This window comes from Psammomys obesus, unplaced genomic scaffold (assembly GCF_907164565.1).
Source record: "Psammomys obesus unplaced genomic scaffold, mPsaObe1.curated_primary_1811, whole genome shotgun sequence".
NCBI classification, from domain to species: Eukaryota; Metazoa; Chordata; class Mammalia; order Rodentia; family Muridae; genus Psammomys; species Psammomys obesus.
The window spans coordinates 7,651,745-7,679,179 of record NW_026596256.1 but is presented as its reverse complement, the minus strand read 5'-3'; the positions used below and the strand labels follow the sequence as shown (position 1 = coordinate 7,679,179).

The window sequence follows — 27,435 nt, the reverse complement described above, 5'->3', positions numbered from 1 at the left end:
CCTAAGAGACCACAGAGCAGTGCAGGGGTCTGAGAGAACCACCAGGGAAGGGCGTCCGACATACATCCTCCACAGCCATAACCACACTGAACACAGAGGCTGTGGAGTCCAGGGCTCCCGTTCCCGTCTCCATACAGCACCCACAAGGAGACTTCAAGAACCAGAGATCTGAGAACTTCAGATGTTAAACAGTCCAGTTTGTCAGGAACTCACTCAGATTACTATTCTTTTTTAATTCTTAAACTGCTATTTAATCTCCGGCACATTCACCTCGAGATGGTTTGCTTTTGTCTGTCTATTGCTTAGTTAAGTTGTGTTTCCCCAGAACATACTACACCTTTTACCTGTATCTCATATACTTCCCCTACTACTCTCACATCTCCCGCTTTCTCTCAGCCTCTGGTACGTACTCTGCCATCCTACGTAGTTCTCCTTTCACCTCAATAACTGTTTCAGGATAAATAACCAAGGGTAAGCATGGTACATACCAGATTTTAGTTAAGAAGATTAGGTATGGGAAGGTACTATGGTGGGTAAAGACAGGAATGCTATCTGAGTGACTTTAAAACAAATAAAAACATGAGTGAGTAAAGTAGCTGAAAAGAGAAAGCTGGATACTGTTAAGGTCCATAGACTTTAGAGATTGTTGAAGCTGTGAGATTATTGTTCATATGTAAAAAACAGGTGATGAGGATGCATGGACTTGCAGGCCAAACACCAAATACATGACAAAAAAAATTTTAAGCACTTGTAAACATTTTCAAAAGAAGTAAAACAAGGATATCTAAGCTTGAAAAGAGAGTTGAATAACAGTAATAACCAAACAAAGGGGTGGGGGTGGGGCAAAGATAAACGCCAGCTGGAATTCCAAGACATATATGATACTCTGACAAGATCATGCCATTCAGGGAGGAGTGAGTGTAAGACTACATGAAAGACCAAATCTGCAGATCTTGGGCATAAAAAACCAGTCTTATTCTAAAGGCATAAAAAAAATTGTCAAAAGATCCATAGCAGTAAATTTCACATATTACGAAAAGAAACATTAGTCTGGATACAAAAGGCATTTAGGGAGCCAACAGGAAGACCAGAAAAGAACTCCTCTTACTGTAGGCATAAGGTTCTTGTGTAATTCAAATGCTGATTTCTTTACCCACCCCCATACCTGGCTGTAAGCCCTGTTCTGAGAACCTCTTGTCTCAATGTTATATAAACACTGCTCCCTAATTGTCTCCTGATACATCAATAAAGCAGCTTATAGCCAATTGCTGAGAAGGGGAGGAGGAATTAAGAGAAGGAAGCAGAGGGGATTCAGCCATGGGAGAGGTCAAAGTGAAATCAGGAGAGGAGCTGGAGCAAGAAAGCTACAAAGGGCAAGTATCTCTGGGATGTACATTGAGAGGAAGCCAAATTAGCTTAGAGGGTCAAGAATAGATTAATAGCTGCTCAGTTCTTGTGCTGTACAGCTTGTTAAAATAATATAATAGACTCAAACATTGTGTGATAGCCAGGTTAAGAGAGAGACTGAGAAACAAACACACTTTTTTTTATAAAATTAAGTTTTAACACTCTTACCATAATTAAAACACTAAATAAAACAATAAAGTATAATTCAAGTGGCAAGAGAGAATCGCCAAGTCAGGTGTGAAGACAGGCTCATCAGAGGAACAGCAGATTTATCAACAGTAACTTTAAAAGTCAGGAGTATCAGGACAGATGTACTTCAAGTTCTGAAAGATAAATACATGCTGGCTACTGTACCCAGAAAAGCTGCCATCATTGAAGAAAAATAAAATGTTTCCATGATAAAAATAGACTAGAGGAATGTCTCATTGCTAAACTAGCTCTATGGACCTATATAATGGATCCTTGGAACTGAAGGGAAAATAATCTATTCAGGCAACCACAGGAAATTCTAGACCATGCTAGAATAATAATTGAACAAGAGAGGAAGAGGGAAAAAACATCCAAACACTACGAAATCAACAAAATGGCATATATCAACACACATCTAAATAATAACCCTGCATATTAATGGCTTCAATTTCCCAATCAAGACACAAAACAGTAGACAAAAAGCAGGAGTCATCTATTTGCTGTCTCCAAGAAAATGCACCTCACCACAAAAGAAGATACTTTCTTAAGATAAAAGATGAAAAAAAAAATGTATTCTAAGCAAGTGGACCTAGGAAACAGGTGCTGCTCTACCAATATCTCAGAAAACAGACTTCAAATCAAAAAGATAAAGTGATAAAAGATAAAGAGAGTCAGTTGGGAACAACGAATCGAGAGGGCACTGAGTCTAAACATCTGCCCTGAGCACAGAAGATTCCAATTTCACATAACTACTACTAGAGGTAAAGTTATAGATTCATGGAAGCACAATAGTACTGAGGAACTTCATTAACTGGTAAGTCTTCCCAAACAATCAACCCCAGAAATATGTGAATTAAATTATATCATAGGTCAAATCTGGACTAAAGAGAATTCTATAGATCACTAGAGCCAAACACTGAAGAATACATACTGTTCTTCGAAGCTGATGGAAGTGTCTAAAGTAGATAATATATCATGATACTACACCTCATTAAATACAGTAAAATTGAAAGAATTATTTGTATTATACCTGTTAACAAGAGAAGTCATAGAGCAAATACAAACTCCTGGGGGTTAAACCACATATTATTGAATGATGACTAGGTCCTTGAAGAAATTGCAAAGGCAGTCTGGAGATACAGCTCAGTGGTTAAGAAGCCACAGAAAATTCTAGAAAATTCTAAAATCCCTCTTAAAGAAGACTCAGGTTTGGTTTCCAGTACCTTGGTTAGTCAGCTTACTACTATCTGTAACTCTGGCTCCAAGGGATCCAATGCCCCTTTTTGGGCTCTGTGGACACATGTATACACCCCTATACAGATATGCATGAATACATGGGATTTAAAAAAAATTCATAAGAAATTAAGAAGGAAATAAGAAAGTTCCTAGAATCAAATAAAAACAAGACACAACAGATCAAAACCCGTAGAAAACAACGAAGAAAGTTCCAAGAGAACAGTTAAAACTCTAAGTGCCTAAAGTAATAAATGAGAAGCCAGCTGGGTCGTATAGCACTCAAGGAGGCAGAGGCAGGTTGATCTCTGTGAGTTGAAGGCCAGTCTGTCCACAGAGTGAGTTCCAGGACAGCTAAGGCTACACAAAGAAACCCTGTCTTGACAAACCAAACACACACACACAAAGGAAATGAGAGATATTTCAGATAAAAAACCTAATGATATGTGTTAGGACCCTGAAAAAATAAAACAAGCAAACCCTCAACCCTCCAAAATAAGTACACTGGAAGAAATCATTAACATCAGAGCAGAAATTAGTGAAATAGAAACAAACAAAAATACAAAAAGAAATCAATGTAACAAAGAGTTACTTCTTTGAAAAGATAAACAAGAGCAACAAACCCTTGGCCAAACAAAATAAAATATCCAAATTAGTAAAACTAGAGCTGAAAGGGGAGCAACACCTACTGCTGAGTTACTAACGAAGCTCAGATCATTGAGTCTTACCTTGAAAATTTATATTCCAATAAAATGGAACATCTAAGGGGAATGGATAAGTTTCTCCACACATACGATCTAACAAAATTAATTCAAGGTGAGATAAACAATCTAAATAGAACTATTATAAGCAGTTATATTGAAAAGTAATTAAAAATCTTCCAATTAAAAACAAAAACAACAAAAAAAGACTAACCCCAGATGGATTCACTGGTGAATTTTACCAATCATTCAATTAGAACTAATATAAATCCTTCTTCCCATACCATTCCATCAACTAGAAAAGGAAAGTATATTATCAAACCCCTTTTACCAAGCTAGTGATATCTGATACTCAAAGCATAATAAAGGGACAACAACAAAATCATAGACTAAATTCCCTGATAAACATGAGAAAAAATTTTAACTAGAACTTGCTACCTGAATTTAAGAATTCATCAAAAGATTTTCTATCACAATCAAGTTGGGTTTATTTCAGAGATGCAGGGATGGTTCTAAATATGCAAATCAATAAATGTTGCTAATTGCATAAATTGAACTAGGGACAGAAATCATATGTTCATCTCAATAGACACAGAAAAAGCTTTTGACAAAATCCAGCAACTCTACATATTAAAAATCTGGAGAAAGTCTCAATATAAAGTAATTATTTGCAACATAATAAAAGCCATATACAGAAAGCCCACAGCAAAAATTGAATGGGAAAAAGCATTTTCACCAAAATCAGGATCAAGAAAAACTTTATTTTCACCACTCTTAATCAGCATAGTACTTGAAGCCTTATCTATGAAATGAGACAAGAGAAGTAATAGAGACACAAATAGGAAAAGAAGATATACAGTTATCTCTGTTTAAAGATGATTTTATACTATTCAAGATTTTAACAACTCCACCCAAAATCTCTAAAAACTCAGCACTAAACACTGCAGCAAGATACAAATTAAATATAAAGAAAAAAAAATAACCACTGAGAAACAAATCAGAGAAAAAAATTCTTTCAAAATAGCCTCAAAAAAATGTGGCAAACCTAAAATGTATGTAAAAGACCCTTATAATGAAAACTCTAAGACACTAAAGAAACCAAAGAGCAGAAGAACTCCCGTGCTCTTGGATCAGTATTAATACTGTGAAAATGGTCATCCGATGAAAACGCAGCCTACAGACTTCATGCCATCCCAGGAAAAACTGCACTCACGTTCACCACTGAAATACAAAGGGAAAAAAGAAAAACCCTAAAACACAAATGGAACATGAAAACCACCAGGATAACCACAAAAATCCTGAGTAAGAATAGTACTTCTGGAGGTATCACCATACCTGGTGTTTTAGGATTACTATTGCTGTGATGAAACACCATGACCAAAGCTGCCTTAGGAGGAAAGGGGTTATTCATTCACAGTTCCATAAAGGGTTCATCATCAAAAGCCATCAAAAGCCATCAAAAGGTGTGTGGGCAGGAACTTGGAGGCAGGAGTTCATGCAAAGGTCAGAGAAGAATACTGCTTACTTCCTATGGCTTATTTATTTATTTTTAGTTTATGTGCATTTCTTTTTTTGCCTGCATGTATATGTAAGGCTGTCTGATCCCCTGGAACTGGAGTTACAGACAGTTGTGAGCTGCCATGTGGGCACTGGGAATTGAACCTTAAGGTCCTACAGATTTCTTATAGAACACAGGCTTATCGGCCAGGGGTGGGTGGTCCCACCCACAATGGGCTGGACTCCAGCACATCAAACACTATTTTAAGAAAATACTCTCCAGGCTTACCTGTTACAGCGTGGTGTTCATGGAGGCATGTTCTTGGTCGAGGCTCCCTCCTCTCCCATGACTAACTTGTGCTGACATAAACTAGCCACCACACCTGACTTCACGGTATGCTGCAGAGCCACTGGAATAAAAACAGTGTGATACTGGCACGAAAACAGACCAACAGATTACTGGAAGAGAAAGAGGCCCCAAATACAAAATCATAGCCACCGAATTTTTGTTATAAAGATGCCAAAAGCACAATTGAAGAAAAGGCATCTTCAACAAATGGTGCTGGAAAAGCTGGACATCCACATGTAGAAGAATTAAACCAAGAGCCTTAACTCTCACCGTGTACAGAAATCAACTCCAAATGGACCAGAGACCTCAACAGAGGGTCTGAAACTCAGAAACTCTTAGAGGACAATGTACATTTTCAAGATAAAGCACTAGTTAAGGTCTTTCTGAATATTAGTCAGATCTCAGGAAATAAACCCAATAACCAACAAATAGGAACTCATGAAACTGAATCACTCCCATAAAGTAAATGAAATTGTCATCTGAAAGGACAGTCCACAAAGTGGAAGAAAAATTGCCAGACATGCATGTGATCCAGCATTAGTATCTAGAGTAAAAGAAATTCAAGAAAATAACCCAATCAAAACATAGGCTAATGAACTAAATAAACAACTTCAAATAAAGAAATTTAACTACCAATAAATACTTGAAAAAATGTTCAGCATAGTGTGAAGCCAAAAACACATATTAAGTTTCACTAAAGACCATTAAAGCACTAGAATTGATACTTATAATTAAAGTTAGAGACTGGAGAGATGGCTCTGAGGTTAGGAGTACTTCTTTCTGTTGCCAAGGACCTAGGTTCAACTCCCAGCACCCACATGGGAGCTCACCACCACCCAGTTCTGGGGCATCTCCAACTCCCAAGCCGGATCTGTAACATTCAGTTGCAAGGAACCTGACGCCCCCTTCTGACTTCTGTGGGTATTACACATATGTAGTATACAGACATGCACAAAGGCAAACCACTTGGACACATAAAGTAAAATAAACATTTATCAAATTAAAATTAAAACAGAGACACGTGGCTGTAGAGATGGCTCCCAGGTTAAGAGCACTGACTGATCGTTCAGGAGACATGGGTCCAATTCCTAGCACACACAAGTGACTCAGAACATCTGTAACTAAGTTCCAGAGGTTCTTCTTGCTTCCATGGGCACTGTGTGCACAAGGTACACAGGCATGCAGGCAAGCGAATCTATATGAAGACATAATGCCAAGTATTGGTAGCAAGTGAAAGTTCCACACAGAAACCAAAAACTTTTAAAATCCACTATCTACCAAATAAAGGGAAATTTATGTCTTAGAGAAACTACAGCGTCAGCCAGCATGTAAGCAGGAATATTGGGGCTGGTCCGAGGACAAATGTCAACAGCAACTATTACCTAGGAGTCAAACCAGGTTCGTTTGTTTTCAGCTCACCACAGAAAAGGGCTGGAGGCGCACAAGGAGGCCAACATCCCAGGTCATGTGGCAGAAAGGAGAAGAGGCAAATCTTGTTTGAAGTGACTCTTCACACAGCAAAGCTGCAGCATATGCTGCCACACTCCGGTAGCCTCGGCATTTGTATAAGCAAGAGGACTAGCAGCCAGGTTACATAGCAAGACTCTGTTTCAAAACAAACCAAACCAAACACCCCCCCCCCAAAAAAAAACAAAAACAAAAAACTAAGGGCTAGCATGTAGCTCACTGGCACAGTACTTACTCAACAGGCAAAAAAGATTGGGTTCCATTACCAGGACTACAAAAGCAACAAAAACATGAAGGAATATAAACTCAGAAGCCAGTATGGATAAAGAAAAAGTCAATATGCACAATTATTTAGAGGTAGGAATTTCCTGACAGATACAAACTCTACAATAACTAGGTAACAGATGTCTAAAGCAATGATCCAAGTAGCCACAAAGATGACAAGCAAGCACAGGACCACCAGGAATGATCTAAAGCAAAGGACACTGTCATCAGAATAAAACGACAGCCTAAAGACTGGAAAAGGATTTTGCCAACCCTATATCTGACAGAGGGCTAATGTCCAGAATATATAAAGAACTTAAGAAGTTAAACAGCAACAAATCAAGTAACCCAATTAAAAAATGGGGTACAGAGCTAAACAGAATTCTCAAGAGAGGAACATCGAATGGCAGAGAAACAGTTAAAGAAATGCTCAGCATCCTTAATCATCAGGGAAAGGCAAATCAAAATTACCCTGAGATTTCACCTTACACCCATCAGAAAGGCTAAGATCAAAAAACTCAAGTGACAACACATGCTGGAGAGGATGTGGAGAAAGAGGAACCCTACTCTATTGCTGGTGGGAATGCAAACTTGTACAAACCACTTTGGAAATCAATCTGGCGCTTTCTCAGACAATCAGGAATAGTGCTACCTCAAGATCCACTTATACCACTCCTAGGCATATATCCAAAACATGCTCAAGTACACAAGGACATTTGCTCAACCATGTTCATAGCAACTTTATTTGTAATAGCCAGAATCTGGAAACAACCCAGATGTCCCTCAGTTAGGAATGGATACAGAAATTGTGTTACATTTACACAATGGAATACTACTAAGCAATTAAAAACAAAGAAATCATGAATTTGCAGGCGAATGGTGGGAACTAAAAAAGATCATCCTGAGTGAGGTATCCCCGAAACAGAAAGATATACATGAGATATACTCACTTATAAGTGGATATTAGATTTATACTACAGGATAATCATACTAAAATCTGATCTGAAAGTAAATGCTCGACAGCGAAATGTAACTTCAAAACTAAAAAAAAAAAAAAAAATTTAAAATTAAAAAAATTGGAGTTTATCAGATAAAACAATTGAATGGAATCTGTAGCTAAAAAAATCACCCAGAATACAGTACCAAAAGTAAACAGGTGGAAAATATGGAAAAACAGTCAGTCTTTCCTTGACAAATATAATCTATTTTGAAAGGAATGAAAATGATATAATGACATTTTCAGAAAAACAAAAACACAAAACAGCAAAGACTGATATTAAGATGTAATTAAAGATGAAGGAAAATGATAATCTGAGATGGGACAAGGAACAGTAAGTAAATAGGAGTGTATATGTATAAAGATAAATGTCTAAGCAAATTCTGCAGAATGACCACACTTCAAAGGCTCTAAGGTTCTTGGACTGTGTGCAGAGAAGCTTTACAAGATTGCTTAGAGTTCTATTATGTTAAATGTGCAAGACAAAAATTTTTAGAGTAACACTAAGATGATATAATTGAGTATATAAACTTCAGATGAAAAATTAAAAATACCTAAAAGAGGAAAAGACTCTCTTCACAAACATTCATTTCTCTGTTTTTGTTTTTTTGAGACAGGTTTTCTCTGTCTTGAGAACAGTTCTGGCTGTACTGAAACATGGTCTGTACACACTCTCTGGCTTCACACACACATTTCTTTAAAGGAAGAGAAAGAAAAAGCATAAAATGGCACTAATAAATTTGCTCACGTTTGTTCAATTATATGTCAGTGGTTACAATGAATATAAATGGGATAAGCTTGCCCAGTAATGGAAACAGTGTAATATTGGATAAAAATGACAAAATTTAGCAAAACCCTAGGTGAAATTTATTGGACACATCTAAAATGTAAAGATGAAGAAAGGTTAAAAACAAACTTAGCTAGACATGTTTTGTTTTGTAATTTGCAAGACACATTTCAGAATTTTTTGAGATTTTATGTCCAAAATATACAGTTCTTCTAATACTTTACTTGGGAGGTGGAAAACAGGATTAGGCATTTCGGGTTATTATAAAGTTGGATAAATATCAAGTCTGAGGCCAGTCTGAGCTACAAAAGACCCTGTATCAAAAAAAACAAACAGAACTTGAGGTAAAAGCTAATAGAAAGAACTAAGATACAAAGTACTACAGGAGTTAAAGAAGAAAAGTAATGGTAAAAGGTAAACTTAAAATTTTCCTGATTAGCCAGGTACAATCCCAGCACTCAGGGAAGCAGAGGCAGGCAGATTTGAGCTGGAGGCCAGCCTGGTCTACAAAGTGAGTCCAGGGCTACAAACAAACAAACAGACAAAACCAAAACCAAAAATATTCCTGATTATTATACTACCTTTATAATTAATATACTTCCCCTAAAATGAAATATATAGGTGAAGATTTAAATTATTTAGGTAGATTTAATTCTGATTTTTGTAATAGGGTCTATGCTTCAGTTTCTACTCAACTATTTATCAAGTTGTATATAACTATAATAACAATTTTTTGTTGGCAAAATTACTGTGGACTTAGAAAGTTTACATTATTTAGGTAGCAACTGACTTCTACATCAAAGTTGGTCTACATGAAAGAATTCTGGGAATAATGAACACAGCTAACCACACTCCAAATTTAATTTAAATATGTGACTAGCTGCGAGACACAACATTCTGAATATTGACACCAGCATCAGGGCCACAACTCTCTAGACTTCTGCCCAGACAGCACTATCTGAGAAAAGGAGAAGGTACAAGTCAGTGATTCTTTTTCTTATACTGATACTCCTCTAAGTTTAACCAATATTGTTATTCCTAAACCCAAATATCCTAATTCTACTGATCCTTTTTGAGAGGTGTGATAGGCAATAGTTAGCTGACCTAGGAACAGAGCGTTGTATACATCTTATTGGCAATGTGCTAGGGAAATTGGCACTCGAGAATGTAAGAATAGGACACCTTTTTCATGGCATTAAAAACACAGCCACAAATGGACTTTCTTAGTATACAAACCACAATACCTATATCTAACAAAATATAATATTCATAGCTATTTAAATATTAGTATAGGCAATTGTGAAAAAGTGAAACAGTAATTTAAATGCAATTACAGTTTGGAAAATATAAGAAAGTGGCAGATTCTAATTCTTATATTGTTTTTACACCTGATTTTAGGCAAACGAGTAAACAAAAAACCAAAACCAAAAACCTGAGATGCAATTAAATTTTTATGTTTTTTTTTCCAATATATATTTTGGAATCTGTAGGTTAGGATTTCCAAAATACATAGTACTTCTAATACTTTCAATGTTTCAAACTAACAATAAAATAAATGAAGTAATAAAGTCCAGAAATAAAAATCTCTGAAACGCCAGAGTGTAGGGGCACTCCGGGCTGTACCTTCAAAGGGAGGAATGCACAACTGGTTTTCCACCTAGAAGGCTGGGAGCTTGACAGCCTGGCGAGCTTTGGGCTAGCCGTGCGGCTGAGAACACACCAGATCTTCCCCTGGATTCTTATCAGGACCCTGTCAATTATATAGCCCATCTTTATGGAAGATGCCACCTGTACTTTACAAAGAGTATTAGTGTAATTGTGACTTAATTGTACACATGTAATTGAGTTATTTATCATCAGGAATATTTTCATCAAGTTGTGCTGTGCCTAAAATGAACTACTCAGGGTCAGACTCCCAGAATTTGAACCAACAGCAGCTACTGAGTCGTGCTGAACAGCACTGCCTTCTCTGCCCAGGGGGTCATTACCTCTGCTGGCTACCCCACCCCCCTGCCCTGCACCAGAGTAATAACAACACATAGTTTCTATAGTTCTGTAAGTTATCTTTTCGATTAACTTACTTGATGTTTAATGTTACTGGATTATAGAACACATAAAGAAGACAAATTCTAAACAGTATCTCTTTACAAATTTTCACAAAGTAAACATATGCATCTTACTGGCAAACTGTAGCCATAATTAATGTGACAGGTATCACCATATGGCTCTGGCTAACAAACAGCACTCTATGAAGACATGTCCTCAAACTTAAGAGCTCCTCCTAATGCTAGGATTAAAGACATGTGACACCACACTGTTCCCATCTTTATTTTTTAAAAAGACTTATTTACCTTATTTGTATAGGTATTTTGCCTGCATGCATATGTGTGTGTGTGTGTGTGTGTGTGCCATGTGCATGTCTGGCACAATGGACCACCTGGAACTGCAGTTGCAGACAGTTGTGAGCTGCCAAGTGGGGTCTAGGGATTGAACTTGGGTCCTCCAGAGGATCACCCAGTCCTAAACACTAAGCTATTTCTCCACCCCATCCTTAGTTTTTAAGGTGAAAATAAAAGTTAAGAAACAAGAACTAAAATAGTGGTGACTACAAAAAGGCAGAATGATAAGTAAGAAGGGGCAAGGCCAACTAAGTCAGGGAAGGACACAGTTGGAGAAGTAGATGAACTAACTCCTTCATAAGCAGAATTCTCTATCTCCCAAACAAGGAAACACACCGTCTCAACGTGATGGCTCACTAATTTGTAGTTTGTCTTACTCTACTTTCCATAGTCTTAGTTCTACTTGTGGTGATTGAATGAAAATGGCCTCCAAGGACTCATATGATCAGTCATCAGAAAATGGCACTACTTGAGAAGAATTAGGTATGACCTTGGTGGAAGAAGTGTGTCACCAAGGTTGGGCTATGAGGTTTCAAAAGCCCAAGCCAGGACCAGTGGTCCTCTCTTCCTGCTGCTTTTGGATCCAGAAATAGAACTCTCAACTACCCCACACCATGTCAGTCTATTTGCTGCCATATTCCTTGCCATGATCATGGTGGACAAAAACTCTGAAAATGTAAGCAAGCCCCAATTAAATGCTTTTTTTATGAGTTGCTGTGGTCATGGTCATGCTCTTCACAGCAACTAGAACACCAAGGTATCAGCGTAATTTTTAAAAGTTAAAAAAAAAAAAGAAGGTTCAACAATGTTATTATAAAATTGCCAATGTACTCCATAACTTTAAAATTGACAATAGTTTGTAATATATTGGAGCTTTTATTCCTTAATAGGCAGGTCAGGTTTGTTGTCTAAAACTAGTAATTGTTGGGGAACGTTTGACTCTGGCTCTAGATCCAGTACCTAAAGTTAATAAAGAAACAGGAGAAAGTTCAGAGACTTCTATCCTGGAAGTGGCCATCTTCCACCCTCAGATTTGGATTCTGAAAGGTTTGCATCATCTACAACAGTGGGTCTCAACCCCTTTGGGGTTGCATATCAGACATCCTACATATTTACTTTATGATTCATAACAGTAGCAACATTACCAGTTATGAAGTAGCAACAACATAATTCTATGGTTGGGGGTCACCACAACATGAGGAAGTGTATTAAAGGGTCACAGCATTAGGAAGGTTGAGAGGCACTGGTCCAGTTTAATGAATATAGCCCTGCTATGTCGGTTGTATTTTCATCGATGTAATATTCAACGCACAGTAATTTTCCCAGTTACCAAGTGCACACAGGTCTGTTTTGTTTAGAATTTCTGGACGACTGAGACCCACGCACGATTTGCAGCACCGGGTTCAGGGCAAAGGCTCCAGAGAACCTCGTACTCCTTGTACTCCAAGGAGGCAACAAAGAGCACAGAGCTGCGCTCAGCTGCCACTGCTCCGAATGCAGGAGCACGCGGCCAAGGTCTTCCAAGCGACACCTCCCCAAGTGTGGGCAACACACCGGCCGCTCCCACCACAAAGAGCAAACCCTCCGCATCCCGTCGCCAGGGCAACCCCGCCACCCGACACCGAGGCTGTCTATACCGTGTCCAGAGCGGGCGCCGGAGCAGTGCGCACCGGCACCCGGAGCCCCGGCGACCCACGGCACCCACTTGGGCCGCCACCCCCGGCCTGAGGCGCGGCCAGCGCCCCGGCCACGCGCCCGCTCGCCTCCCGCACGTGTCGGCAGTGATTGTCCCCGGCCGTATCCCTCCGCGCCCCCGCCTCGGCGCCCCCGCCCTTCCCGGGACCCTCGCCGGCTGCGCTGCGGAAGGATCGCACGCAGGCGCGCGCGCGCGCACGTCCCCCCCTCCCGGGCGCGGAGAGCTTAGGGAGCCGCGGTGACAGTCAGCCGCCGCCAGCCCCCGTCGCCAGCGTCGTTCCGCCGCCGGCTCCTGAGCCCCGCGGCCGCGGCCGCCCGGCGCTGCCCGCTGCGGGTCCCGTCCCCGCCCGCCGCTGTTCCCCGGAGAGGGGCGGTCGGTGCCTGCGCAGAGCCGCCTCCTCCCCGCCCCCGCCCCGCCTCCGCCGCCGCCGCCGCCGCCGCTGCCGCTGCGCCTCTGCTCCTGCCGTCCCCGCTGCAGTGCGAAGGGCTCGAAGATGGCCGGTTGGCAGAGCTACGTGGATAACCTGATGTGCGATGGCTGCTGCCAGGAGGCCGCCATTGTCGGCTACTGCGACGCCAAATACGTCTGGGCGGCCACGGCCGGGGGCGTCTTCCAGAGCATCACGGTGAGGCCCGGGGGGCGCCTAGCCGGCAGGTGTGCGCGGGCCTCGGAGGGAAGGGACGCCGCCCGCTCGGAAGGGGCTGCGGTCGGAGCCCCGTGGCCGGCCGCCGAGACTGGGGATGCTTGCCCGAGGCCGCGCGGGGGCGGGGCGCCCGGACTCCGTGCCCCGGCGGCGCCCCGGCTTGCGGCTGCCTGCCGGGGTGGAGGAGGGGACGTCTCCCCGGGAGGCCCCTCGGCGCTCGCGGAGGGAGCCCCGCGGTCTGCAGTGCGGGCCCGCGGGTGTGGGTGTGGGTCCGGGGCGGCGGGCTGGCCCTGGCTCGGCGGCGAGCGCGGGCTGTGGGAGGCGGCGGCGGTGGCCGGGTCCCGGGAATTAATGGAGTGACTTTGCGTAGGCTTGCGGGTGCCCAGGCCTCCCGGGCTGGCGAGGAAGGTACGCGGACCACGTAGGTGGGAATCGTGAATCTACTTAAGCTGGCTCTATAGTTTTTTTTTTTTTTTTTCCTCCAAGATGGCGAACTGCCATTGATTTCTCTTCTCCACCTATAGAGATTCATCGATATACCGTTATCCCCAGTTACGCAACGTAGCTCTAAAAAGGGGATGGTTTAAGGGTGATTAAAAAAAAAATTCTGGAAGTCGCGGAAGGGGTTGACACTTATCCAAGTCACTCTCTCTTTAGTGATGATAGTAAAGAACTAATGCCGATTTCGGCTTCACATTGCCTCATTTTGTGACTTGATGGCTTTTGACTCGGTTGCCACACATTTGGGGAATAGTCGTCATTCAGCCTCCAGCACTCCTTATTGTTATGCCCGTTTCTGTGCAAAGCTCTTCTTTAAAAAAACTGGTACCAGTATCAAGTACAAGACTATTCCCTTAATTTCTCAGCACCACGCTCCCACTCCTTCCCCATCACATAGCAAAATTCAAGCCCCGAATCATAGGTGTTGAGCGTTTTACTACTTAACATGGTTTAATACATTAGTGTGGATTTCCTTGATAGGAGTGCTTTCAGATCTCCTGTCCTGGTGTGGGAGACTACAAATCCTATAGCGAAATGACATTTGGTGATCAACTTTTTTTTCTGCAGTCATGTCTTTGTGTGTGAGTTCCCGCTGTCTGGGTAAGAAGATTGCGGGAGTGTGCTTGGAAATGGCTGGGGCCTGCTATGACTCTGCAGTTCTGATGGGGGCGACGCCTTCCTTCTTATTCATGGAATGTTAGAATGAACGTTTTTCTCTTTTCCGGGTCTGGTGGCTACCTCACTTTCTTTACCAAGGCCCCTCCATTTTCTCTATAGTTTTACTATTGCCTACTGCAGTGCTATAGACATTCCATTCTTAATTCCCATTTGTGACAGTCCATTCAGCATTTGTCCAGAACGAAAGCTGATAATTGAATGAAAGGACAAGCAAGTTGGAGAGACAAGAGTAGTAGCTAGAAAAATAGGGAGGGAAATATGAATTTGGAAATGTCCCACAGTCTGATGATTGAGGATCATACTACCTGGGGTATTTCAAGCTTCTCCAAGCAAAGTGAGCAGGTATATCTGGATAGACTTTTACCCAAGTTTAAATTTGATGCAACATGACTAATGTGGCTGAATAGGATAGGCAAGGTGTTGAAAGAGCTTATAGCTCAAGCTTTACAATTACATAAGCACCTTCAAGCACCGCCTGACTTGATATAGTTTATAAATAACTCGTTTTCAATTTGTACCTAGTGTCAACTGCCAACTATTTCAGGAGACTCTTTGTATGGCTGGTATACACTGGCTGTTAGCAGACCTCAGTGCTAAGTACAAAAGCAAACTACTTAATGTGTAAAGCATGTAATCATGTAGGAATAGACAATAATAGGACTAGGCTATCTGATTTTACATCAGCACAGTTTGTTGTATCAAACTCCAATTAACTGTAATTTTTCTTCTTCTTTGTTTTGGGTGGCCAGCCAGTAGAAATAGATATGATTGTAGGAAAAGACCGGGAAGGTTTCTTTACCAACGGTTTGACTCTTGGAGCAAAGAAGTGTTCAGTGATCAGAGATAGTCTATATGTTGATGGTGACTGCACAATGGACATCCGGACAAAGAGTCAAGGTGGGGAGCCAACATACAATGTTGCCGTTGGCAGAGCTGGTAGAGGTAAGCTAATTTTTTTTTGTACCTAAAGGTTGCATGCCATATTACAAGTTGAGTCTCTTTAATGGTTTCAGTTCAGAATTAGTTCATACTGGCGATTAAGGTGGTTTCTGTGAACTGCTCAGCACTGAAGGGAGACACTGCTTTTACCCCAACTTGTTTTCAGTACTAATGTCAGCTTTTCATCTTCAGCCTTAGAAATGAAAAGCTGCCTTTAAACTTTTATATCCAACCCGTTATAATCCTGTGGTATACACAGTTATTAAACTGTTCAAGTCACTTGGCTATTTTTGTGTCTAATTAGAGTCTTTACTTGTGAATTTTTCATGTTTGTTTAGATTTGAAATCAGTTCACTGCTCATCGTTATTAAAAAAAAAAAAAAAAAGACTGCATTGGTTCATTTTTCTCCCAGGAACATTTCTGAAGAAGAGAGGAATATATGAGAGTTTTAGAGTACAGTCTGCATTTATTAAACTACTTCCAAAGAATGAGATTTCAATTTGAAAGTAGGAAACTACATGCAGTGTACATACTTGGTCCACAAACTCTGGTACCAGTCTGACTTGGTAATAAAAATTCTGGTGTCAACATGGGTTAGGGAAATACTTCAAAGAACTTCTGAAACTGAAGTTTACTCTGACATCTCACTGACACATAAATATATTTAAATATATTAACTTTACAACTGCCTCATTTGGCGAAGTTGGCACACAGAAAAACTCTACAGTGTGAAGACACATGAGCCTACACTGGGTGTCTGAGGTGTGATTTGTTTATAGGTTTCCATAAAATGAGATAACTTTAAAACAGACAAATCTTAAGTTTTAGCTGCTTCCAGTTACATATTTTTGCTAAAATATGCTACAGCGGAAGGGCTGGAGATGTGGCTCAGTTAATACCAATGACCTATCTTCTCAGGACTGAGCACCCACATGGCAGCTCACAATTTTCTGTAACTAGAGTTCCAAGGGTTCTGACATCTTCTGACCTACACACACACATATTACATATACATGATAAACACCCATAAGCATAAAAAAAAAAAAAAAGCATCAACACGGAGCCAAATAAAGCCAAATGAAAATTTTATACCATAGAACACTGCTGACATCTAGTGGCAGTGAGTACACCACTTGACACACACCTGTACACATATTTGAAGGTGGACCTTTACAGTCCAGTCCAGTCCAGAATTAGGTGCTAAAAATAGTAAACATGTTTTATGATTTTTAGATTGGAAGACAGTTAGCAAAGGGAAGTATCTGTATAAGACAGATACTGTTAATGTAGCATTTTCTGACTAGCAGTAAAATTTGTTTAAAATTTGGTTTTCATTTTCCTTTGGAAATAACAAACGTATTTACTCATTTATGGCCACACTTGTAAGACAATAACTTATATTTATCAAGCACATGAGATTTGGGGAGAATTTGTAAATGAAAAATATCTAAGTTTTTAAAATATATTTTGGGAGATAAATACCAACCAGAGAATTTTTCCCTAGGATGCAAGGTAAATGATCACTTTTCTCCTAGCTCTCATAAAGATTCCTTTATGGAACTTAGCTGTTACATGGGACTTCCTAAGGGCATCCACAGTATGCTCCTATTTTAGTATATTACGAGCCTGAAAGCTCTCCATTCAAGAGACATAACGGATTTCAGTGCTTGACAGTTCATTGAAAACTAACTTAATGTTAACTTATTAATCAGGGTTCTGTCTGCTTAAACTTATGTGATTTTCTTGATTAACACTTCTTTTGAAACCCTTTTCTCCTTTTTCTTTCAGTCTTGGTCTTTGTAATGGGAAAAGAAGGGGTCCATGGAGGCGGATTGAATAAGAAGGCATACTCAATGGCAAAATACTTGAGAGACTCTGGGTTCTAGCTGCTAGGCAGACTGTTAAGTATTAGGGGAAAATTGCTCTTAAATTTTCCTAGCTGTAAGCTTAAGTCTTAATTCTGGAAACTTTATTAGCAATGCAGGGTGATGGGATATGAACCTGTGTCTCCTTTGTATCCCTCTGTTGGTGGGGAAAGGTGTCTTTCTTTCTGCCCCTTCCCCTTAAGTAATTCTGTTCACTTTTGTTTTGTTTCCCTGTGTACTCCAGCATTGGTTATAGTCATGGGAAAGGAAGGTGTCCACGGAGGCACACTTAACAAGAAAGCATATGAACTCGCTTTATACCTGAGGAGGTCTGATGTGTAAGCAGCCTCTCCCCATCTACTGTCTTCATCAGCACCCAATTACGGTCACAGTGCTACCAGATTGTAGATGGTAGCTAGTTTTCTTTACCTATTTTCTAATGTCATGATTCCCAAAGGGTCATTTGTATGTTAACCACTGTGTGTAACCAACCTTTATCTGGCATCATAATTGCAGCACAATAATGATTTGCATGATATCTTGAAATTGGGGAAGGGGCATGCCAAGTTGGGCATCACTTTGTCTTAGCAATTAATGGGATACTGATTACTAAAATAAGTTAATATTAAGCAAGGTGCCGGTTGTACAATCTCTGATTTGATCACTGTCTTTACAGCACTTTGAGCGTTTACTTGGCTCATTTAGTCTTCCTTTTGTAGCGCATGGTTGGGAGGAAAAAGTGCATGCATCTTTACTTCACTCTTCTCTCACCCCCTCCCTTCAAACATGAGATATTTGGTTTGCTTCCATTCTCTTTTGTGTAGTGCCTGGTTTATTTAACCTAATTAATACCTCCTTTGTTGATGAGCTATTGAGAGTTGCAGTGATTTACTTTCAATACAGTGATTGCACTTGAGACAGACTATTTGTAGTGTTTGTAGGATATGAAGAGTGCAACTGTCAGAGCAAAGGCACTTCCTCCCATGACCTTACTATAGTAACTATACCGATCAAATTCCCAGGGACATTCTGTCATTGCAGTAGCTCAGACTTTTTGTCTTTTCTTTGCACACCAGCTGTACTGATAAAATTGTAAAAGGCTGCCATTATGGATATTAGGTATCCCAACATAACCATCTGGAGTGTGTCCAGTTTATTTTTCATAGGACCAATTTTTATTTGCAGCTTAGGTTTTTATATGAAGTTGCATTATTGTGGACTTGGCTGTCTTGTGATGTATTTTTTTCATATGTATCCTGTGCCATACTATTGTTAAAATGAACTGTTGCTATTGTGAGATGGATTTTCTTTCGAATGGCACTACTTTAGGGACATTCTAGTATTTGCTTCTATTGTTTGGGCATTGTGGATAATGTACAGATTAAAAACAAATCTTGTTGCTGATTTGTCCATTTCTTTCCCTGCACTTTGTTACATCTGGGATACAGTCTAACTCATCTGATTTAATATGCATTTAAAAAAATGCCATAACTATTAAACACCTTGTTTACAGACAGATGAAATAAATTTATTCCAACCAAATACTCCATAGACTCCTGTTATTATTATAAATTGTTGGCTTTAATGTGATTGTTGATTTTGGAGGGTGGGCTGGGAGATTCTTCCTCTGTAGCCCTTGTTGGCCTGATTCAGAATACTCCTACCTAAGCCTTCATTGGCAGCTATAGCTGACAAGGGAATCTAAGCAATAGGCAAACTCAAAAGTATAGAAATTTCTTTTTATTAAGCTTTGGTGTGCTACTATGATCATCCTCAGACTTACATGAAGAAAACTAACCTGCTAGGAACTAAATTTGTTGGTCTTTTGATGTGAACTCCATCTCATAAGCAGTAAGAAGCCCCATGGGCAAGAAGAGTTTCTGTGGAATCCATTATCGAGGGTTCTTCTGGATTAGCTGTTACTGACTTTAGATTTGCAGTCTGTGTTGGCAGGCTGATGTGAGCCAGTGAGTCTCATAAAAGAGCAGAAGCCATTCCTCAGGCACCACTCAAGAGAATTGGACACTTCTGCATCTTCTGGTTTTCAGAGTAATGTGTTGACCACAGCTAAATATCTTAGTCCTAGATTTCTTAAGAAAATATTTAAGTTCACGACTATTGAGACAAACCATTACTGCAAATTATCAAGCAGAAACAGCAGTAGGTGTGCAGGTTATTCTAAGTGAAGCTGGGGAGCTGGTAACTGGACATGGATTCCAGGGTTCTAACTTAGAAATGGTGAGTCCACAGGCCCGAAAGTAAGTGCTAGGAAATACCCAGTATGGTTTGTATCAGTTGGCCTGTAAACTGGCCTTGAGAAAGGATGGGTAGGGGAAGAGTGATCAATCTCCTTCATACTTAAGTACGCTGTACATTCTAGTTTTCCTTCTATAACTTGGTAGGCATTAATTATGAATCTAATTTACATAAAGAGACGTAAAATATTTAGAAGATAGAAATCTGGTCTACTGTAGTAATAAAAATATCAGAAACTAAAGAGTTGAAACTGCTCTTAGTATTTGTCAAGAATAAAGGGTGGGCAAATGAAAATTCAGTGATAGGGTGATTTGAGTTTTCTGAGTTTCATTCACACACATCAGTTGTAGTAAAGCAATAGTTAAATCCCTGTAAATCACAGTGTATGTTGGACATGCGGTAGAGGGTGATTGTCACACTGAAATAGCAAAAGTTTAAATGTTGGCTCCTGTTCACAAAGAGAAATGTATATGAGGTGGTGTGTGTGTGTGTATGTGTGTCTGTGCTTACGTGTGCATGTCTATTTTGTTATGTACTTAGTTCTGAGAATTTAGTAGAAGAAAATGGAGCAGTACAAATACGTATATCAAAATGCCCATCACACTTAACAATAACCAAGCCCGAAAGCATAAGGTTGTATGTCTCTTGGACAGAACAGTTATAGAAGGAGAAGATGCTGCTGCTGCTGCTGAATGGTCTAGATGAACATGTAACATAGTATGTATGTGTATATTTTACACTTTGAAGGCAGAAAGTCCAGGTACAGTCATTCTTGAGCTACGTTTTCAGGTGACCATGATTCCTGGTGTTTTATGTTTAATATTAGAATTTTAAGTTAGACCCTTTAATACAAAGTGGACTTTGATTCTATTTAATGCCATATTTTAAGAGCTTAAAAATGATGGGAGCAGATGCAGACACTAGGCAGAGCCAGGGGAACCCCACCAAAGGGAGTAGTGGGGGGGAGGACATGGGGAGTGTAGAAACCAGAAGGCCTAAGAACACCACTAGAACAGTCTACAGAATCAACTAAGCAGGGCTCATAGCGACTCAGACTGAAGCAACAATCACAGACCAAGTATGGGTCTAAGCTAGGTCCTCTACATATTGTACGTGTTACATAAACACACAACATATAAAACATAACATTTTACAGTTGTATAGCGTGGTGTCCTTGTGGGACTCCTAACAGTTGGAGTTAGGTTGTTTCTGACTCTCTTGCCTACTCTTGGGACCCTTTTCCTCCTACTGGGTTGCTTTGTTCAGGCTTGATATAAAGGTTTGTGCCTCGTCTTATATTCTAACTTGTTATACTGTATTGAGTTGACATCCTTGGGAGGCCTGTTCTTTTATGGAAGGGAAATGGAAGAGTGGATCCAAAGAAGATGAGAGGCAGTGGAGTGGGCTGGGAGGAGTGCAGGGAGGGGAAACTGAAGGATGTACTGTATGAGAGAATGAAGGGGGGGGAAGCTTAAAAACTATAAACCATAAAATTGTAGATTTTAAGTGAAGATTGAGAACAAATACCAGTCTTTGCCAGTGTTTTTAAAAGACAATCCAGAAGAACTCCCTAATTTAAATGTAGAAGCACTAGGTCCTTGTTCAGAACTAGGTTTAAAAACTAAAGGCAGTCACAATCGAAGTACCTATGGGCTTTTCTCTAATAGTTATTTACTGTGTGTTTATTGGCAGACAGTGAGCTTTATGTATTCATTTCCCTTAGGTTAAAATAAATTATGCAAATCATCTAACTGGTTAAAAAGTTAGGCTGGGGTCTAGAGAGAGCTCAACAGTTAGCACTTCCAGAGGCTCTGGATTCAAGTCCCAGCAACCACATGGAGGCTTACAACTGCCTGCAACTCCACTCCCAAGGAATCCAACACCCTTTTCTGTCCAGAGGTACTATATGCATATGGTGCGCAGATGCAGGCAAAGCACCATGCACATTTTTTCAAAAGTTTAAAAAAATATCTGTAAAATTGTCACATTTGAACTTCTACCTAATTACCATGGTGAAGTGTTTCTCCAGCCTCTGCTCGATCTTAGAGAATGATGTCATTTGTGTATGTAGAACTGAACCTTTTGCTTTCCAAAACAACTAATAGTTTGTATTTTCATATCCATACAAATTTTATATTTTACAAGATATTACAGTGCTGCCATTGCTTTGTGTCATAAGATTATGACTTTTTGTTTCTTGTTTTTCTCATATATTCTGTTTGTCATTATATTTTGTGACAAAATAGTTTATAGAACGAGAAAGTATATTTTGAAAAATCATGTAAGTATAAGGACTTGATCTAATTTGAGAAGTATTTTCCATATCATTTAAAATATTTCCAGTGAAAGTATCCATAAAAGAACTGCTATACTACCTAATTTAAAATTCTAAGGTCTGTTCCCCAAAAAATATCTGCATAGGTTAGCTGTGACACTTTGTGCTGTCAGTTAGCAAAGGCAGAAAAACTGCATTATGGGTATAGTTCTCCACAAGGAGACCAAAGCTCTGGGATAGTTACAGTCCAGTTCTAGTTCAAAGGGATTATCAGAAAATCCTATGGGCTCAGCCTTCCTTAATGTCTCACTGTCTTGTCAAGCTTTCAACAGCTGGTGTGCATGTGGAATTCTGGCTGGTTCATCTCCAGGCTGAAAGGCAACAAATCCTGTCATCTTTGTCATCGACACACACATTTAATTGGTTCAAGACCTCTAAGTACCAAATAGCCTCCATTTAAGTTTTCTATTCCATTTGTTCATCTTGAACTGATGGCTTGAATTCTTTGAAACAATTTTCAGATTTCCAGAAGTGTGTGTGTGTGTGTGTGTGTGTGTGTGTGTGTGTGTGTGCATGTACATTGAATATAAATCCTTTTTTTAGTAGAGATCTCAAAATTTGAAACTAAGTCCAATGTTTCGTAGTAAAACTTACTTTGAGACAGGGTCTCACATGTAGTCCTGTATTGCAGCTTATTAGTGTCTGATTTGAAGCCTACTGTAAACCTGATCAGGAGCCCATGGCTGGGGAGATCACATCACTCAAGAAAATTCTATCTCCTCCGACACTCATGATTGCCAATAGTCCCTTGGGGGAGATGACGCTTATGAGTTCCCTCTCCAGTCCATAATATAATGTTGCCAGGCTGGTCCTGGGCAGATAAACCACAGCTGCAGTGAGTTCATGATTGTGACGGCCCTGTCATTTCCAGAAGTCATCTTTTTGCTTCGCTTCTCCCATTCTCTGGCTTTTAACATGCTTTCCACACTCTATTCCATGATGTTCCAAGAGCCTGGAAGGAAATGATATTAGCTGCTCCATTTAGAACAGAGCACACCACCATCACTTACTCTCAGCATTTTGGCATTTAAAGGGTTTCTACATTAACCTCTGTCCACTGCTCTAAAGCTTCTCTGATGAATACTTCCCTGGGAGCAGCACCAATATATAAGTATAAACATAAGTATAAACAAAAATATTAAGTCAATTTGATAATGACCATTTAGTAAAACAATAGAAGTAGCATGTCCATAAAGCCTATGATCTCTCTAGCCATGGACTCCTTACCAGGTTTACAGACCAGGCACATTTTTCTTCTTGTACAGTAGGCCTCAAATCACCAGTTGGAATCCCCATAACAGTCACTGCACTGTTTCGTAAGTGGACACATCTTGCCTAGCAAGTCATTATGACAGCTCTCAGGATTCCTAACTGAGTGACACCACTAATGACCCAGCATAGCCTGCACAGCACCTTCTATCACTATTGAGGCTATCCAATAGAGAGTAATCTTTCAATCTGGCTCCAGCCTGACTTCTCTCTGTCTTGTGACCATAGTATGTGGTATTTCAGCAATAGTCCTAATTAGGTTCAAGGGTTCAGGTGGGCAACCCAGGCAAGTATCAATGACCTTGAATTGAGTCCCCTCCCCAAGTCAACTCATAGGAGATATCCTGTATAGAGCACTGAGATTTATGTTTAATCATGATCAAACTTAAAAAAAAAAACCTTATAAAACGAGTACCCATATAGGTTTCCTATATATCTTTAGATTTAACTGTCCTTCCCTCCTCCACCCTCCTCTTCCTGCACAGACCTTCCTATCCTTAGTATCCTTCTTACCTTTCATGCCATTTGGGTTTGATCTTCCCTAGAAGACACGTGGGTGCATGCAGTATTTGTTTGGATTCTGGTTACCTCAGGACACTATTTCCCAGATTTGTTTGTTTGTTCCTGAAAGTTTAGTAATTTTATTCTTTATCATTGCATAAAATTCCATTTTCTATGTATCACATTTTCATTATCCATTCTTCATTCATTGATATTTACACTTTTTCCATTTCTTCTGTATTATGAATAGATCTGCAGTGAACATGAAGTACAAGTAGCTCTGCTATCGGGTATGTAATCCTTTAGGTATGCGTCCTGCTGGGTCATATGGCACAGTTCTATTTTTAGGTTTTTGTAACACTGACACTCATCTCCATAGTGGCTGCACCACTTTATACTCCCACCAACAGTGAGTAAGTTTTCCTTCCCCACAGTACTGCCAGCATTTAGAATCATTTGCTCTTGATAATAGCCATTCTGACTTAAGAACTTTGAACACTTAAAGTAGTAGATAATTGTGTTTCTTCTTTTGAGAACTCTGTTCAGTTCCCTCGACCATTGTTTTAATCGGGTTGTTTCTATTTTTTTATTTTTTAGCTTTTTAAGCGCTTTTATATATTCTGTACATAACCAAACCACTATCAGCTACCTGGCAAAGATTTTCTTCCATTCTGTAGGCTTCCTCTTCACTTGACTAACAATGTCCTTTGTTGGTCTTATTTCCTTAGCAACTGGAGTCCTATACAGAAAATCCTTACCTATTCCTCTATCTAGTTTACTCCCAACTTTATTCTCCAGTAATTGAGAATTGCAAGTCTACCACTCAAATTGTTGCTTTATTTGGAATTGACTTGTACAAAGTACAAAGGTTCAGTTTTCATTCTTCTGTATGTGGATACCCAGTTTTCTTGGCCCCATTTGTTGAAAATGAACAAATGGGTATTTGTAGCATCTTTGTCAAAAAACAGGTGGCTGTAGTTTCCTAGCCCTGTATCTGGGTCCTCTGTTCTAGTCCATTTGTCTATATATATTTTTGTGTCAGTACAATGTTACTTTTATTACCATAACAAATAATCTTGAAAGAAAGAAAAGAAGAGAAAAGAGTTGGTGGTGGTAATGCAGGCATGTAATCCCAGCACTCAGGTGCCAGAGGCAGGAGGATCTCTGAATTCCAGGCTAGCCTGGTCTACAAATTGAGTTTCAGGACAGCCAGGATATACAGAGAAACAGTCTCAAAAAAAAAAAAAAAAAAAAAAAACCAAACTAAACCAAAGCAAAAAACACAAAGTATAAAAATTTTAAAGAGAAACCATTCAAAATTAAAATTTCTTTTCCTAGTATTACATTTCTCTTAAAATGCAGCATTTAAAAAATAATGAAAGGCCCATACACCTCATATACTTATTCTACAACATAATTTTATTCAGTTTTCCATGTCACTAGATGCATCTACTATAAAGAATGTGCCACAATTTACAACAAAGTACCCTCATTTACACTATTTGGGGGATGATTTTGGCTACAGTGGTGACTTTGGTGGATAAGACTAAATGCTTACAAGTAGTAAGTAACCTTTTTATCTAATTCTTGGGTGGTTTATCATCTCCATCATCCTCCTTTAGCACCCTACATATAAGGCTAATGTGATAAAGAGTTCATCAAAACAAACACTTTGTGGCTTTTAAAGTGGAAAACATTTATTAACATTGAAGCTCTCATCATACAAGGCCATATAAAAAGTCTTAGCATTCTGATTATATTTAAGTATATTTTCTACATAGTTACAGTGTTATATAATTTAGCTTTTCATAATACATTGCCTCGATACATTAGTTCTATTAAACAAAAGCACTTATTTTCAAATCCAATACTTGAACAATTCCCTCTGCACATGGTTCAGCAGGGCTAACTAGCATAAGATACTTTTATGAAGAGGTATATAATCTCAGTATTAACAGTTGCTGAAATTTGGTATTTTTATGCAGCATTTTTAAAAGTTGCAACACAAAAAGATACTGAAATATGGAAAGTAAGGTCCAGAGACGTTCCTGTGGAATCAAACTCAACACTATAGTGCTTTTGAAACCTTAAAACAAAGAATTTGAAATCTACACTAGACCTTTCTTATGAAGAATAACTACTTGGGAATAGGAAGGAAAAAGACAACTTTTAGTTTCTCTGTGGTGCTATGAAGGAAAAAAAAAAAATCCTAAATTGCCTGTTGTCACTCACTAATCATGACACAGGAAGAATATCAAAAGAGACATGTGCCAGCCCAACAATGCTAGGCAACTTTATGGAAGTGAGAGTTGTTTAGCTCATGCTAGATGACCATAGCAGACTTCATGTATAAGACAACATTTGCATACTATGATCTAAGCCTTCATTTCAAGCTATATTGAGAATTTTTAAAGTGTCTTGGCTACATTTCACCATCCCCGGAGAGCTACTTTGATGCCTGAGTTACAGCACCAGTCTGTTACTGTTAGTGAAATGGATGTATACTATTGGAGATAAGTATCAGAGATCAAGTAGACTGTTTCAGGAACTTGATTACACTAGAAAACTAAAAAATAAGTTATTTCTGCAGAAACTTCTAAAGGGAGCAGAAAAATTAACTCATATGCCTAAATAAACATTTCAAAGAAATCAACCAACCACCTGGAAGTCACACAGTGTTTGCTGTGCTGTAACCCTGTTCACCATCAGGCTGCAGCTGGACCACAACACTGTGTTCAGTGATTTCATTGTCTGCATCACTGCTGTCGGTCTCTTCATTGTCATCTTCCTCGTAGTCTGAAGACTCTGTCATATTCTGATGTGAGTGGGATTCTGACAAAGACCCAAATGACTGGGTCCTGACAGAAGCTGAAGGTGGAAGTAAAGGGGTGTTCTCTGACACCTCATTTTCTTCCTGACTGCTGTCTGTGTCAGAGTCCGAATCACCTTGGGAAGGAACAACTTTTTGTTTGCAGACTGGACAGGTCTTTTTGGTTTTAGTTAGCCAGGGATCTACACACTTGCAATGATAAGCTGTTGAAGCAAAATATACACCTTCAGTACAGCAATTCTGTGAAAAGCACTTATTTTCAAATACAATGCTTGATTTGGTTCAGCAGGGCATACAATGCTCTTGAAGTATATGATCCCAGTATTAACAGGTGCTGAAATTTGTTATTTTTATGCAATATTTTCTTTTTATCACAACACAAAAGGATGACATTGCAATATGGAAAGTAAGGTGCATCAACATTCCTTGAGTCAATCCTGCATAACACTATATAGTATTAAGAGACTATTACATTTAATTTCTTGCTATGTTTATTCAGTGTTGTGATCTGTTCACATTATGTATGCACATAAGTTACTGCATTCTTATAGACTCACATCTCTATTTTTGCATTTCTGTCTCTTTTCCCTTAATACAGAACTCAAAATTGAATTATATACAAGCTCAAAGC

General features: G+C 39.5%; 2 protein-coding genes across 5 annotated transcripts in view; one reads left to right on the top strand and one right to left on the bottom strand.

The window, feature by feature from the left end:
* Positions 1–13,391: 13,391 nt before the first annotated feature.
* Positions 13,392–19,157, top strand: Pfn2 (profilin 2). Of its 2 annotated transcripts, none has more exons than XM_055596887.1 (3): positions 13,392–13,611; positions 15,558–15,750; positions 17,858–19,157. In XM_055596887.1, the coding sequence occupies exons 1-3, from the start codon at positions 13,480–13,482 to the stop codon at positions 17,953–17,955; spliced, it is 423 nt and encodes a 140-aa protein (XP_055452862.1). In that variant the 5' UTR covers positions 13,392–13,479; the 3' UTR covers positions 17,956–19,157. The 2 variants fall into 2 exon arrangements, with proteins under 2 accessions (XP_055452862.1, XP_055452861.1); XM_055596886.1 differs by having other exon boundaries at positions 13,395–13,611; positions 17,537–17,937.
* A 6,215-nt stretch (positions 19,158–25,372) lies between these two features.
* Rnf13 (ring finger protein 13) overlaps positions 25,373–27,435 on the bottom strand; it is an 81,638-nt gene continuing 79,575 nt past the window's right edge. For all 3 annotated transcript variants that reach the window (XM_055596860.1, XM_055596859.1, XM_055596861.1), the window contains one exon: positions 25,373–27,007. In XM_055596860.1, the coding sequence (XP_055452835.1) occupies positions 26,643–27,007 (365 nt within the window). In that variant the 3' untranslated portion in view covers positions 25,373–26,642. The remainder of the gene's footprint in view (positions 27,008–27,435) is intronic.

Bases quoted from the DNA above. Each gene is read 5' to 3' on its own strand.
- Pfn2 (XM_055596887.1), top strand. From the start codon at position 13,480: ATGGCCGGTTGGCAGAGCTACGTGGATAACCTGATGTGCGATGGCTGC. The intron at 13,612-15,557 runs GTGAGGCCCGGG...TTGGGTGGCCAG, and splicing joins GCGTCTTCCAGAGCATCACG to CCAGTAGAAATAGATATGAT. The intron at 15,751-17,857 runs GTAAGCTAATTT...TGTGTACTCCAG, and splicing joins CGTTGGCAGAGCTGGTAGAG to CATTGGTTATAGTCATGGGA.